The 15,213-nt window shown below is 41.5% G+C and overlaps 1 protein-coding gene across 2 annotated transcripts in view; it reads left to right on the top strand.

Moving 5' to 3' along the window:
- rabgap1l (RAB GTPase activating protein 1-like) overlaps positions 1-15,213 on the top strand; it is a 214,102-nt gene that overhangs the window by 171,954 nt on the left and 26,935 nt on the right. For both annotated transcript variants that reach the window (XM_079580926.1, XM_079580925.1), the window contains exons 18-19: positions 1,720-1,761; positions 11,181-11,309. In XM_079580926.1, the coding sequence (XP_079437052.1) occupies positions 1,720-1,761; positions 11,181-11,309 (171 nt within the window). The remainder of the gene's footprint in view (positions 1-1,719; positions 1,762-11,180; positions 11,310-15,213) is intronic.

The following is a 15,213-nucleotide window of genomic DNA, read 5'->3' as shown; positions in this document are numbered from 1 at the left end:
CACTCAGAGAATAGAATTTAAAACAGCTCTGCTTGTGTATAAGTGTCTTCATGGTCGGGCATCAAAGTACATCTCGGACATGTTAGAGCCGTGTGAACCAGTGTTAATTTTGACAACATATTTTAATTTAGTTTTAGTCTTTTGACGAAAATGTAATTCGATTTTAGTCTAGTTTTCGTCGACTAAAATTGCAAGTAAATTTAGTCGACTAAATTTAAGACAAATTTAGTCGACTTTGCATTGATAATATTCATAATAATCATATTTAATCTTGTTCCTCTGCTTCATGGAGCTGCTCCACATGAACAAAGCTCAGAGCTGATCCTTTGGCAGAGAATTTAAATGATCTGAGGCTCTTTCAGACGCTCAATAAAAGTTTGGATGATTTTAGTCTCTCCTTTTCATTTTTATTTAGTCTTATTTTAGTCGACTAAAATATCTGGACATTTTAGTCATAGTTTTAGTCTCATGAAAAACTTTTAATTTAGTTTTAGTCGTCAAATATATCACTTTAAGTTAAGACTAAATATTTTAGTCGACGAAATTAACACTGGTATGAACCATCCCGGGCCCTGAGGGAGGGGTCTCCTGGTGGTTGGAACAGCCCTGGTGAGGACGTGAGACAGGCCTCAACTCTGACTGTGTTTAAGTCCAGGCTGAAAAGACACCTCTTCACTGCTGCACATGGCAATTGATTGTATTTTAACACATTTTGAAATATACAATATACATAGATTTTTTTTAATGTAATTTTTTAAAGGTACACTGCGTAACATTCTGGACTGTACTGTTGACCTCAGTACAAGACATGCTCCTAATGTCCAGCTCAGCACATACAATGCTATAACTGCAGTGGGTATCAAAGAATGGATTTGGATGAGGACCTAGCCTGTTTAAGTCTCAAACTCTATAGATACAGACGGCATCTCGTCATAGAAGGGGGCGTGGCCTTGCCGAGGGGGAAAATAGAATCTTTAGAGAAACACAATTTTTCTCTCTTTTTAGCCATTTTCTGGTGGAATATCAACTTATTTATCACACACAAATAAAGTCCAGTGTAAATCGGGCCCATATGGATATTTTCTCACAGCAGATTGTTCAGTAGAAGTGAAAAAACGGCAGTTGTAGCTAGCGCTAGCTAACCGTTAGCATTGGCCCAATGCTAACATGTATTGCATTTTTTATGTATTTATGGGCTGTTGAACCACTTTGCTCCTCCCCATGTCTTTGTATCTTTATTTAGTAGAAAACTATATTCGTAATTCAGCATTTGTTACAGTAGTTATTGAATAATTAGAGAAAGTTTAGATTTTTTCCAAATTGTTTTCCCCCTTGACTGTTTTCAAACATGTATATATATGGGCGAGTCCAGAGATGCCGTCTGTATCTATCTACTCATCTCCATGGAAACGAGCTGGAGATGTCACAGTCATGTCTTAGGCCGCTCAGCAAAAGCACATGTTTTTTTTACATTCATGAAGTATTTGTCAATGACATCTGTCATCAAATAAATGTTTGTATTTCAATTTGATTTATTGGGCAAAATCCTACGCGGTGTGGCTTTAATGTCATTTTATTCTGTTTTTTTAGTTTGAACTTGCCTTGCCTGCCTCGCCTTGCCTCAATAATGTGGTTTCCTTTTTCCTGATTGCAGAGCCGTGATTACTGATGTGGTTTGATGTTAGTGATTGCTGATGATCTTTCTCTCCTCTCCTGCAGGGACTGAACATTATCTTCAACGTGGCTCTGGCTCTGCTCAAGGTTAGTACAGCTTTAAGTACACTGAAGTACGTTATAGCAGCACTCGAGCACGGTCTGTGTGCATGACCTCAGCGCTGTCCTTTGAATGAAGCGTGTCCAATCAGAGCTTTTTGGGCCTGGAGGCTAAACGAGGCCAACTGTCATCAAACCTCCTCACAATACATTCACTTTAGTCTGTTTTAACTAAGAACTTATCACATTATGGGCAAAGCGTTAACATCATTATTGGCTTTTTACATTTTGAATTATTGCATTATTATTAGACATATGTTTTTGCTCTCATTATTTTACTGTTTTTTACAAGATCTGTTCCACTATTTGTACATATAAGGTTGAATTGTAAATGAGCCAGTAAAGAGCAGCTGGTTTACTTTCGACACATTCTGCCCTGTAAGGTAATGTGTCTCTGTAATGATGGATTTGAGTAACTAGTTGGAATTGACTGCCCTCTAGTGGAAACACTCAGCACCTGCAACTTTGACTTCATTTAATGAGTTCAGAAGGTTTTTTAAAACTCTTTTACAAGTTGAAATCCCAGTTTCCGTGTCAGCCTTTAACACATATGGATACTTCGATTTGTAGCCAGTTTTCTCCCATAACATCTTACGATACTTATTCAAGATACTTATTTTATGACATTTTAAGCTGGAGATTTCCAGGGAGTAGGGCTGAGTCTGATTAATCGATTTGAATTTGAATTTTAAACTTATATTGATCCTTTTTTCCTGTAATCCAAATATGGCCATTTCCTTTGTGGGAAACTTTCTCTCCAAATGAGGTTTTCGTTTGTAGTAGCTCCCACAGACTCCACACTTTACAGGCTCGGACTCAACCACATTTGGAAAGTTTTTTCAAAAGGATATTTCATAAACTAATTCCGGCCTCATTTGCTGAGGATTGAATCCAAAAAACTAAGCGAAATTTTAACTTTTGCAGATTTTTTTTTTTTTTTCCTGGCTCTATACATTAACTAGATTTAGTTGCTGAAAATATAGACAATTTTGGCCAATTTTATATATAAAATATCTTATTATCATTATTATTATTACCGTAAATTCTCTAATACTAGCCTGTATTCCATGCCGGTCTCTAAAACAGGCCGGGGCTTTTATTAGAAACTATAGCGGTAGAAATATTCCTCATGTTAGGAATTTGTCTCATACTCGTGTAAATGAAAACTCACGTGCAGGAAGTAAACAAACGGAACCCGGGTCAAGGGGGACGCTGCGGAGGAGCTGATCCGAGCGTAACTTTGACACAGATTTAGCCACTTTTCAAACCTCCTGTGACTATTTGTAGAAACAGGGAAAGCAACCCTCCAGGGTTTTAATAAAGCCTCCATTGCGTCTTCAAAGCACGTCCAGCTGCTCCGTGTGCAGGTCAGTCCCACGCCTCAAAATAACTCCTCCGATCAGCGCGAGCGTCTCGTCTTCTCTCGGGTCAGTCTCATGATCGATCACAAACACAAACGCTCCGTCTAAACTCGCCTTTTACACAAGATAACAACAAATAATCCGGTCCGCGGTAAAAACAGAAACAGAAACCTGCAGTGACATTGATGTCAAAGCTCCGCTAACAGCAACGAAACACTGTTAATTAATAAATGAACCTAATATTTTAGGTGCAAATGGACACAAATCTCGTTTTTCTTCATTTTCCTGGTCGTCCGTTTTGCTCAAATAGAAATAAAGGCCTGTCTCTAATTGTGGCCTGGTTCCAATAAAGGCCTGGTCCTAGATGCCCTTGAGTAAATAAATGCCCCGGCCTATATTAGAGCATTTACAGTATATATTATATTAAACATAAAACTAACTGCACTTTTTCCCCTCGTGTTTGTCTTTTCCACCTGCAGGTGATAAGGGAATAAAGACTAATATGAGGGGAGCAGATGCTGCTAGTTTTATGTTTTTATATAATAATTATATATTTTATACATAAAATTGCCTATATTTTCAGCCACTAAATCTTAACCCCCTCCTGAACCGAGCACATTTTCTCCAGTTTGGCTTTACCCAAATCTAAAAGCTTTTTGAATAAAACATCAAAATATTGAGGAAAACGAGGATGAAAGCGCAACAAAAACGTGCCGGAAAAGCAACAACAATACAATAAACGAGCGACAAAAACATATCTATTGTTGTGTTTTTCATATCTGATGAAAAACACAACAAAACACGACAAAAAGAACACAACGAAAGAAACAAAGTTCATAAGCACAAACTGTGCTTATGAACACGGCACAACAACACAACAAAAAAGCAGCGATCAGATTTGTAGGTCACATTTTTGCCACATTTTCATCACCTTTTCGTCACTTTTCTGTGCTTTTTTGGCTTTTTTGTTGTGTTTACGTCACACATTGTTGTTTATTGCACTTTCGGCATGTTTTTGTTGCTCCTTTGTTGCTACGTCAGCGTCGTTTTTATCTCATTTTTGTCGCTATTTTGACACTTTTTTTCAAGAAGCTAAAGCTAAGGTAAAGCCAAGCTGGAGAAAATGTGCTCAGTTCAGGTGGGGGTTAAGAGGTTAAGAAATGAAACATATTTTGTGGCATTTAATCCAATCCGACTGTTTCTGTGTGACGCCCCTACAATCCATCACTGCTCCATCTCTCACCGAAGCCCCCACTCCGAGCCTGCTCCTGTTTCCCTATTGGCCAGCCTCGCGCTCTTTTCCTATTGGCTGGGTATGACGGCATGCTCCCCGGAGGCAGCCCGCTCCATCGCGCTCCCCTCCCTCGCCCTCTCCTCCTCCTCTTCCTCCTCCTCCTCCTCTCCACATCACTCTTCAAAACACCAGCCTTTAGCCCTACAGCGTTAGCGCCATGGACGTCAAGGATGCCCCTCTGCCTTTTTTTTCCGCATTCTCAAACGCTTTTTCTCTCTCTTCCTCTGCAATCCTCCTCTCCTCTCGTGGACTTTGAGATCGCTCCATCCTCCTCCTTCTTCTTCTTCTCTCTCTCCCTTTTCCTTTTCCGTGCGATCAGCTGGTCTGGTCCAACAAACGCACCCACCCATGGAAGACCCCTGCGTCGGAGCCACTCCTGCTGCTAGCCGCTGTTAGCGCTTAGCATCACAAACAGAGGATGCCCACAGGAATCTCCGGATCGTCTGCTAGCACGGAGCGCAGACTCTTCTAGCTAGCACCACATCCCACCCATTGTTTTCAAGCGACGGCTGCTCCGGACTTATTTTCTTCCACTACAACTCGGAGGCTCATTTCACCCATTTCCACAAGTAATCCGGAAAAGGGAACCCCCCCCCTCCCCCTTGTGGCGACAACCGCAGACAGCAACAACATTCGGGGCGTTTTGAATCTCTCCATTCTGCGTGGAACGTAAACGCTGACTCTTCTTCGTCTCCGAGCACGTGTGAGCGAGGCTGTGTTGCTAGGCGACCGCCGAGACCGACCGAGCTGAGGGTCTCCCGCCCGCAAACTTCCCTTCTCTGTTTGCTAATCCGTTCCTTTAGCATCATGGCGAAGGCGGGGTGGAGTTTGACCCCGTTGGCTGCGAGCACGGAGAGCCGTCGGCCGTTTTTGGGCCTCTGACAGTAGGACGGAACAAGCAACACGTACCTGTTGCTTTGTTGAACGTTCGACCCGTCAGTTTTACAGCAAGCGGATGATTCTTTCTGCGTTAGCGCGGCTAGTCGTCAGCGTTGTCATCTGGTTTGACATTTCTTCAGGTTTTTTTTGGGGAAACCCTAATCCGAATCGATAAACGGATGACTCCGAAACTGGAAAAGAGAGAGACGTCTTCTTAAAAGATCGGTTTGTCATCCAAAGTCGGAATCAGTAGACGTTCCAAGACAACTGGTTTGAGCAAAAGGAGGGAGACGTTCTTCTTTTGGGCTGAAAAAGTCGCAGAAATTCGTCAGTGCACCCCTTTCTTAAATGTCTCCTCGGGATTTTAGTCAAGTGAAGAAATGGGAGCCTTAAGATTCAACCTTCCTTTGATCCGAACGGTAACCAAGTGAACAAAGATGCTATGTTGAACTGTTCTGAGACAGACTCTGTCAACGGACGTTATCAAAATCAAAGCCTCATTTCTAAGCGCTAGGCTAGTTCAATGAGAGCTAGTTTCTTTTCTGTTTATCGAGCTTCCCTAGATCGACAAACCTCCGGGATCGACAGTAATCCTACCAAGACGAAGAGTTTGTGAAAGCCTTCGATACGTGGGTGCGATGTGAGACGTTCAACTTCAAACCATCGGAGGTTTTGTAGTTTCTTACCTATTTGTCCACCTTCTTTACAAGTCGGACTTCGGAATCGTCAAGCGTCCCAGGATACTTTCCGAAAAACCGTTGTCAGCCGGACGTTATGCGAAAGACGCCCAACTTCTCGAACAGTCCGAACGGTAACTAAGTGAACAAAGATGCTGTGTTGAACTGTTCTGAGACAGACTCTGTCAACGGACGTTCAAAATCAAAGCCTCATTTCTAAGCGCTAGGCTAGTTAAATGAGAGCTAGTTTCTTTTTTGTTTATCGAGCTTCCCTAGATCGACAAACCTCCGGGATCGACAGTAATCCTACCAAGACGAAGAGTTTGTGAAAGCCTTCGATACGTGGGTGCGATGTGAGACGTTCAACTTCAAACCATCGGAAGATTTGTAGTTTCTCACCTATTTGTCCAACTTCTTTACAAGTCGGACTTCGGAATTGTCAAGCGTCCCGGGATACTTTCCGAAAACCGTTGTCAGCCGGACGTTATGCGAAAGACGCCCGACTTCTCGAACGGTCCGTCGGTCTGAAGTTCCCACCTCGCGGACCTCCCCTCGGCAACGCTGGACCGCCCGGCCGCCGACCTGGGCCCTGATCGGGACGCGCCCTCTCCCCTGCCCCCGTCCTCCTGCCCCACCCCGCCCCCCTCGCCCCCGCCCCCGCCCTCGCCTCCCCCGGTACCGACCCTCAGCATCAGCAGGGCGGCAGCGGCGGACGGCGAGGGGAACCCGGAGGAGGAGAATGCGTCCCAGGGCGGGCAGGCGTCGGCGGACTCCTTCTGCCGCGTCATGGACCTGCTCGGGATGGGACACCGGCTGTTCGTGCCCAAGCTGCTGGCGGTGAGAGGGGAGAGGGAGCGGGGGGCGAGATTCATTTGAAATAAGAAAAGAATGGAGTTAGGGAAGTCACGAGGGCTGCAGTAGTGTAGGGACTGTGTGATTTATCGGTAGGGTTTCCGCTATATTTTACATGCAATCACAGGGTTTTCTGACCTGTTTGATATTTGTCTTGAGTCGTGGAGTCCTGAAGCAGAGTGAAAAGACCCATACACCGCAAAAAGTATTTAACTAGATCCATATAAACGTCTCAATTTGAGCATAATAATCCAAATTTTTGTTGTTTTGACTTGTTAAGAAGTTCTTGGGCATTTGTCGGAGATTATTTCACTTGTTCTGAGATGTTTCTGACTCGCTTCGATACATTTCGTCCTTATTTCAGGTCATTTTCTTTGCCAATGGGGCAAGAAAATTGGTCTTATCTCCTTGGCAATTTTACTTTCTTATTTCAAGCGAGATTTACCCTAGAACTGGTCTGAAATGTCCTCAAACAAGCAAAGTGAGTGAAAACCAATCAAAACAAGATACATTTCCTCAATTCAAGTCATTTAAGCCAATGCTTGATATTTACTTTTTGTAGTGTAGCTTGTGCCCATAGTAAAGCCTTACACTGCAAAAAGGAAATATCAAGCATTGGCTTAAATGACTTGAATTGAGGAAATGTATCTTGTTTTGAGCGGTTTTCACTCATTTAGACACTTTTCCTGATCGGACCAAGTTTACTTTGCTTGTTTGAGGACATTTCAGACCAGTTCTAGGGTAAATCTCGCTTGAAATAAGAAAGTAATATCGCCAATGAGATAAGAACAATTTTCTTTCCCCATTGGCAAAGAAAATGACCTGAAATAAGGACGAAATGTATCGAAACGAGTCAGAAACATCTCAGAACAAGTGAAATAATCTAGGACAAACGCCCAACAACTTCTTAACCAGTCAAAACAACAAAAAATTGGATTATTGTGCTCAAATTGAGATGTTTATACTAGTTAATTACTTTTTGCTGTGTATGCTGCTCTGGTCATGACTCGTACAGCGTGAGCAGGTCACTCATGTGTGTCATTGCTCTTCACAGTGTGAGCACCTCCTTGGTGGACTCGGCCTCTCCTTGTATGAGATTTGGCATGTTCAAAATTGCCCCAAAAGGGTCCCAGTGTAAGCCCATGAGCATGTTCCAAACACCGCATGCGTCACAAATGCGTCACAAACTTCCTCTTGTTTTTAGTACAACCGCAAACAGTGCCACATGTCCTGAGCTCCGGAAGGACGTCTTTTTAGATTCTCCGGGGGCTGATTGATTAGAAAATCATCTAGAAATGTTGAAATAAACCGTTATGTGAAACGAAAACTCACCCTGGAAACCGCTTAAAATCAATGGCTCAGTGTTTCTCCCAGTGTCTCACAGGAAGTTGTACCAGAATCGTTTCCACATCCGCGGCCTCAGGAATAAGGTGGATAAATATTCCTGTGTCGATCGCTGAAACAATAAGATAACTGTTAACGCTGCTGACGTCAAAACGGCCTGTGTGCAATGAAAACGATGAACATTTCTGTTAAGGGCACTGAAATGACTTGCAGCAGCCGTGAAAAGACCCCCTCAAATAGTTTTACAAGCGATGGTTATACTTCAGACTTTCATGGAGGATCGCAAGGCCGTGCTGAGGGCGCTGCAGCACCCCCTGGTGGATAGTTTGTGAACTGCAGGCAATGTTCACCCCTTAACTCCCACCTGAACCGAGCACATTTTCTCCAGCTTTACCCCAGTCCAAAAGCTTCTGGAAAAAAGTTGTGAAAATAGCAGCAAAACTGAGGCGAAAACAATGATGAAAATGTGAAAAAAGGGAGAAAACATTGATGAAAAAGTGACAAAAAATTTACAAAAAATGACAAAAAATTGACGAAAAAGTGACAAAAATTGGACGAAAAATTGGGGGGGAAAAGGACGAAAAAGTGATAAGAATTTGACAAAAAAAATGTGAATAATTTGACGAAAAAGTGAGAAAAAATTGACAAAAAAGTGAGAAAAATTGGACAAAAAAGTGAGAAAAATTGGACGAAAAAGTGATCAGAATTTGACAAAAAAAATACGAATTATTTGACGAAAAAGTGACAAAAAAGTCACGAAAATTTGACAAAAATTAGACGACTGCCCAACAAAAAAAGTGTTGAAAAAAAATCTGATATGAGGAAAAAGATCCATTTAGCTTTGTAGGTCTTTCAAATGAGGCGTTACACTGACCTACAGGATTTGGGTAAAGCTGAACTGGAGAAAATGCTCTCGGTTCAGGCGGGAGTTAAGAGGTTAATAAATAGTATTTATGCACAGAAAAAGTATTTTGGGGGTAAATTTTGCCCCTCAGCGCCCCCTAACTAAAACATCTTCCCACGGCTCTGGAGGATCGTGTGTTGAAGTGCATGGAGGGTCACAGATCTGTGCTCTATCTGCTCTCCAACCTTCACCTGGGAGTGTTTTTTACCGTTCCCCACAGCTTAGGCTTGGAATCTCAATGCCAGCTTTGTTTCAACATAAAAAGTAACTTGTTGAAGTTTTAATCATGTGTAATTATTATACTTGCTGTAAAAAGCACCAGCTCTGGTGATATGTGCCCGAGGGCCTCCAATAATGGTATGATATTCCAAAATATCCAAGACTCTTTCTGTCTTTCATGAGTTTGTTTGGCGGGGACAGTTCAATAACACATGGCACCAAAGAGGTAACAGATGTCATGTTCAGGGCTTCTGGACACAGACTCATTTGCCGCCCCCGGTCCCTGGTTTGGCTTCATGGGGTGTTAATGCAAGTATAAGTACAAAGAAGGAAAAACAGATTAGTAAAACAACAATGCACCGAAAAGAAAGAATAAAGACATGCAGTATATCCAGAAATCCAGAAATAGAAACAGCTTTTCAAGATAAATACTTTCATTGGGACTAGTGTTTCTTAGTTGTTTGGATGTTTAAAACGTTGATCTAGTCTAAAGAATTCCTAAAATTGACCAAACTACCAAAAGAGCCAAATAAATGCGTGGTGTGCTGTTTGAAGTGATGCCACAGGAGGGCGCTGTTGCCTTGTTTATATGTCTATATCAAAATGAGCACAATAGAAAGTCTGGTTAAGTCTGGTTAAGTCTGGTAAAGTCTGGCAGGAGGGTTCAGAGATGCTCTCTGAAATATTCCCAAATCTTGGACATAATGGTCTATGCTTTACTTTTTGAAGTGTGCATCAATAACTCTTTGCATTTGATTTTTGTTTTATTCATTATTATGTTTTTGTTAGTTGATGAATAGTCTTAATTAGGGTTATGGTTCATATCTGAAGCTAGCTGTGCCTTGTGGATACTGACAGTGAAAGTCTGTAAGTTTCAATGTTTTATCATTTTAATAGATTGTGTATAATTATAATATTGAAGATTGTAACAGTGTTAATTTCGTCGACTAAAATATTTAGTCTTAATTCAAGTAATATTTTTGACGACTAAAATTGGACTAAAACTAAATTTAAAGTTTCTCATGAGACTAAAACTATGACTAAAATGTCCAGATATTTTAGTCGACTAAAATAAGACTAAATAGAAATGAAAGGGAGAGACTAAAATCATCCAAACTTCTATTGACCGTCTGAAAGAGCCTCAGATCTTTTAAATTCTCTGCCAAATGATCAGCTCTGAGCTTTGTTCATGTGGAGCAGCTCCATGAAGCAGAGAAACAAGATTAAATATGATTATAATGAATATTATCAATGCAAAGTCGACTAAATTAATCTTAAATTTAGTCGACTAAATTGACATGCAATTTTAGTCGACTAAAACTAGACTAAAATTGAAAAGATTTTTTGGACTAAATCTCGACTAAAATGACATTACATTTTAGTCAAAAGACTAAGACTAAAACTAAATTAAAATATGTTGTCAAAATTAACACTGTTGTGTAATACTATTTTGGCTCTATTTTGTCCCTCACTTTGACCAATGAGACGAGCTTTCCTGTGAACCGGCCAACCGGGTTGTAATTTCACTATCAGTCTTTCCCTACTTTGCTATATTATAGATTATCACTTCAAATATTACATAATCTTGAAAAACACACTTTACAAACATTGTTAATTAAAAGGTTTACGAATGACTTTCATCTTAGCCTGTGAGCTCAAAGCCTGAGTGTTGCTGACGAAGCCTTATGGATGAGAGGCGAAACGTCCTACACTTTAACTACAGAGCACAGACGATGGCTCAAGAATCTTCACCTCCTGCACGACTGAGAGCTTGCACTTGTCTGTTCTCTTTCCACTTGACATGTCTGAGGATGTGTTTCTCTGCCTGATGCGATGTCTTTGTCTTTTGTTGAACGAGTCGTCTGTGTGTTTCGCAGACGTCCAAAGAAGACCTCCTGCAAGCGGACTTCGAGGGCGCTTTGAAGTTCTTCCGAGTGCAGCTGCCCAAGCGCTACAGGGCGGCGGAGAACGCACGGAGGCTGATGGAGCAGGCCTGCAACATCAAGGTGAGAACCAGCCAGAAATGTGGCACCAATGGATCGCTGCTCTATTCAGAAAACAGGGATGTTCTGGTGCTGGGATTGGCCAGTGCCTAAAACCAATTCACCCAGTCTGATACCACCACTGTTTACCCTGTGGGCTACTGCTGCAGCCAACACCCAGAGCAGCTTAAAGCAGTACTAAGTAACTCTTGCCCCTAGAGAGCGCAACTGCAGGTGTCGCAGCAAGGTATGATTTTTTAAAGGAATAGGCCACTGTTTTTACGCACTGAGATATGTTCTTACCTGAGCTTTGACGAGTTCTTTAGGACCTGTCTGATCTTCACCCGTGCCTTCAGTCACGTAAACACAGCGCAGACGGCGTTAGCATTTAGCCTCTCCCTCTCTCCTCTATAGCTCCATAACAGGTCAAGATAGAAGCTACCAAGCTCTTCCACGTTTTCCCTATTTAAATATGGTTACGTGAAGTGTTCCACTACAAAGTATAATTACACAAAATTAAACAATGTGGATTTTCTAAGCGGATAAAAGGGGGGACTATATTGTAAGGCGTAATAATACCAGGAGTAGTTTGGCATCCGCACATAAAGTGAAGATTACTGCGCGGCAACGTGAAGATTACTGGGTGGATTTAAGTTGGAGCACAATTCTATGTATTGACAGTTTACACCCCTATCATTGGTCAAGGCTACTTTGTTTATTTGTAGTATTTGAGCTAGTTATTCCCTGCACAGCCACACACAATGATTTGGCCTAACACTAACAATGGCCCTTTCTGAGTTGAAGCCACATTTCACTTGGCCTACAGTGACAGAATGAATGTTAAAATTGTAACAGATTATTCAGATTATTGTTAAATTCATTGGGTGAATGTTGATTAAAAGGGATAATGATGTGATTCCAGAGAGCGTTTAAGGAAGTGACTTGGTTGTTTCAGCTCAAATATTTATTTATTTATTTTTTACATATTTTTGTTTCTTATTTTTGCCAATTTACTCTCGTTTTCCCAATTTTCCCCCTCACTTTTTATTTGTAATATTTTCTCTATTTTCCCCCACTTTTCCCTGTTTTTTTTTTTTTCTTGACACAATTTCCTCTCATTTCCCCCCCAGATTATTCCCCATTTTTCAAACATTTCTTGAGATTGGAGATGAACCCAGGTCGTCCACACATTATTTTTTTGGTTCAATATGACAAATATTTTAGTATAGGTATCAGAAAGAGCATTGTTCAGGGATCGGTGTCGAAAACCAAGTATTATCAAAGTACTGGTTAAAAATATAAGTCCTAGATGGGATGGGCTTAAGTGGTGCTTCCTCACTGAGGTTTCTTCGCCCAGATATATGGACCAGGAAGTTCAGGACCTGAAGAAGTTTAGACCTGAAGTATTTCTTTGTAATGAGGGTAGGACAATGAAAGTGAATGTGCACATAAACATTTAGTGTGAACCTAAACCTTTGTTGTATGTAGCCGGATAATGGGCTGTGTGTGGATCAGATGTTTCCCGACGTGCATGTGTGTCATTGTTTTGATCCACCCGGTTTAAAGGAGACATATCCTGCAAAATCTTTATTGAGCTTCAAACCAAGCGTAGTTTCCTCATCAAACACAGACCAGGAGCAGTAATTTCACTTCATTTGTGCTGTTTGGAGTAATCCTTAAGTTAATCCTGTTTAATTTAGCTTTTTTCTTCTTCTGTTTGGTAGCAGTCGGGAGCCTTGTGTCCTTATTACATTTGTTTTTTAATCGCTAAATTCCCATCTTATCATTGCTGTGTTGACCTTAAAGAGAGGCTGGCATCCAGAGAATGTGCTGAGAAACCTAAGCCCTCCGGAGGCCTGTGATATCCAGCGCAGGAGCAGGGCATGTGGGGAAGTGGTCGGACAAAGATGGAGCTGATAAACACTGTCTATTTAGTCGCGCCCGCCCAGGTTTGTTTCTCTGCACACTGGGGACTCTGGGGATTCTCGGCCCGAAAGACGTAAAAGAGCTTCCACATTGCCTCAAGCAATGGCACGTGCACTCTGTTTTCTCTGTTATATGTTTTAAATGGATTAAAAAGTAATGTGTTTAAGGCATCATCAGGCAAACACACATTTAATAAGACGTTTGAATTGAAGTTTCCTTCATTAGACCACTTTTTAATGAACAAATCTAGCACCTCTTGTGGCAGTAGCAGCTCAGTGTCTGAAGTTTGGACCTTGATGAATATACACAGAGTCAGCATAATTTTCAAGTCTTTAACTGGTAGAGGATCAACTAAATTTGGTTTAAAAAAATCTCCCAGTGATAACAGTATTTCTTTTCAAAAATATGTATAGTAAAAACCTCAATCTACTGTTCCAAATTATTATGCAACTCATCGTTTCAATACATTTTAAAGCTTGTTATTAAATGAAAATGGTCATTTGTTGAATTTGTAGCATTAGGAGGTCATATTTACTGAAATCAAAAGCTATTTCAATCAAAAAAAATATGAACAGGTCAAGTTATATTTTACCAAAGGAGCCCTTGTGTGATAGTGCGGCTTAAAAAAAATCTTAAATCCATTAAAATTGTGAGTTTTTGGACAGTTTCTGCTTGGATTTCTTTGCAGGATGTTAGAATAGCCTCCCAGAGCTGCTGTTTGGATGAAAACTGCCTCCCACCCTCATAGAAGTTTTTTTTGTTGAGGCTCCAAAGGTTTTCAATAGGGTTGATGTCAGGGGAGGAGGGGGTCCACATCATGAGTTTCTCTCCTTTTATGCCCATAGCAGCCAGTGATGCAGAGGTTTTCTTTACAGCAGGACACGGTGTGTTGTCATGCATGAAGAGGATTTTGTTATGGAAAGCACGGCTCTTCATTTTTTAGAATAGAAGACAGTTGTCAGTCAGAAACACATATTTTTCAGAGCCTAAAGGGGACGACCAGCTCTCTCCCTTATGATCTTGGTCCAAAACATGACTCCGCCCCCTCCTTACTGACGTCACAGCCTTGTTGGGACATTGTGGCCATTCACCAACCATCCACTACTCCATCCATCTGACCATCCAGGGTTACACGGCCTCATCAGTGAACAAGACTGTTTGAAAATGAGTCTCATGTATTTCTGAGCCTCTGCAGCCGTTTCTGCTTCAGCTTCAATGAACAGTTTAGGGGAGGCTGGATAGAAGGTTTATGCACAACTGCAGCCTCTGGAGGGTCCTACACCTTGATGTTCGGGAGACTCCAGAGGCACCAGCAGCTTCAAATACCTGTCTGCTGCTTTGTAGCATCTGTTCTATTAATCTGATGTGTTTGTCTGGCTGAAACCGTCCTTATTGTGCCTTTATCTGCACAAACCCGTGTGTGCTCTGAATCAGCCACAAATCTCTTATCAGTACGATGATAACGCTTGATCTTTTGTAAAATATTGAAGGTTTTCATACCTAGACCAAGGCATTCAACTATTTCACGCTTTTCATCAGTAGAGAGATTGTTTTTCTTTTCCATATTGCTTGATAATGTTGGTCTGCTTAATAATGTGGAACGTCCTTTTTTAGTCGTTTTTTCCCTTAATTGGGTTTACATGAAAACTACTCATCACAGGCGTCTGAGATTAATAAGTGTGATTCAAAGAGCCCTGAGACACAATACTATCCATGAGGGTTTTTAGCTCATAAAAACGCCTATTCATATGTTGTTGTTTTTTTATTTCAACCTTTGATGGAAACACAGTGACTGTTGAAAAAAAGCAATCAATCAGTTAGATCCTTCACGTGCTCGCAGAAGAACCCGCTGTTGGAGACGGCATTTCGATCCTGATTGCTCCGTGCCCCCCGCCCTTTCACATTGGTCCGATCAACTCCAAACGGGATCAGGTGAGCTGCATAAGAGGCTTACAACTGTGAAAGAATGCGCGCGGCACCTCATTCTGATGAACACGCAGGA

The sequence above is a fragment of the Gobius niger genome (genome assembly GCF_951799975.1).
Source record: "Gobius niger genome assembly, chromosome: 22".
NCBI lineage: Eukaryota > Metazoa > Chordata > Actinopteri > Gobiiformes > Gobiidae > Gobius > Gobius niger.
The sequence above is the reverse complement of the archived record's forward strand: the minus strand, read 5'-3'. Positions and strand labels throughout refer to the sequence as shown.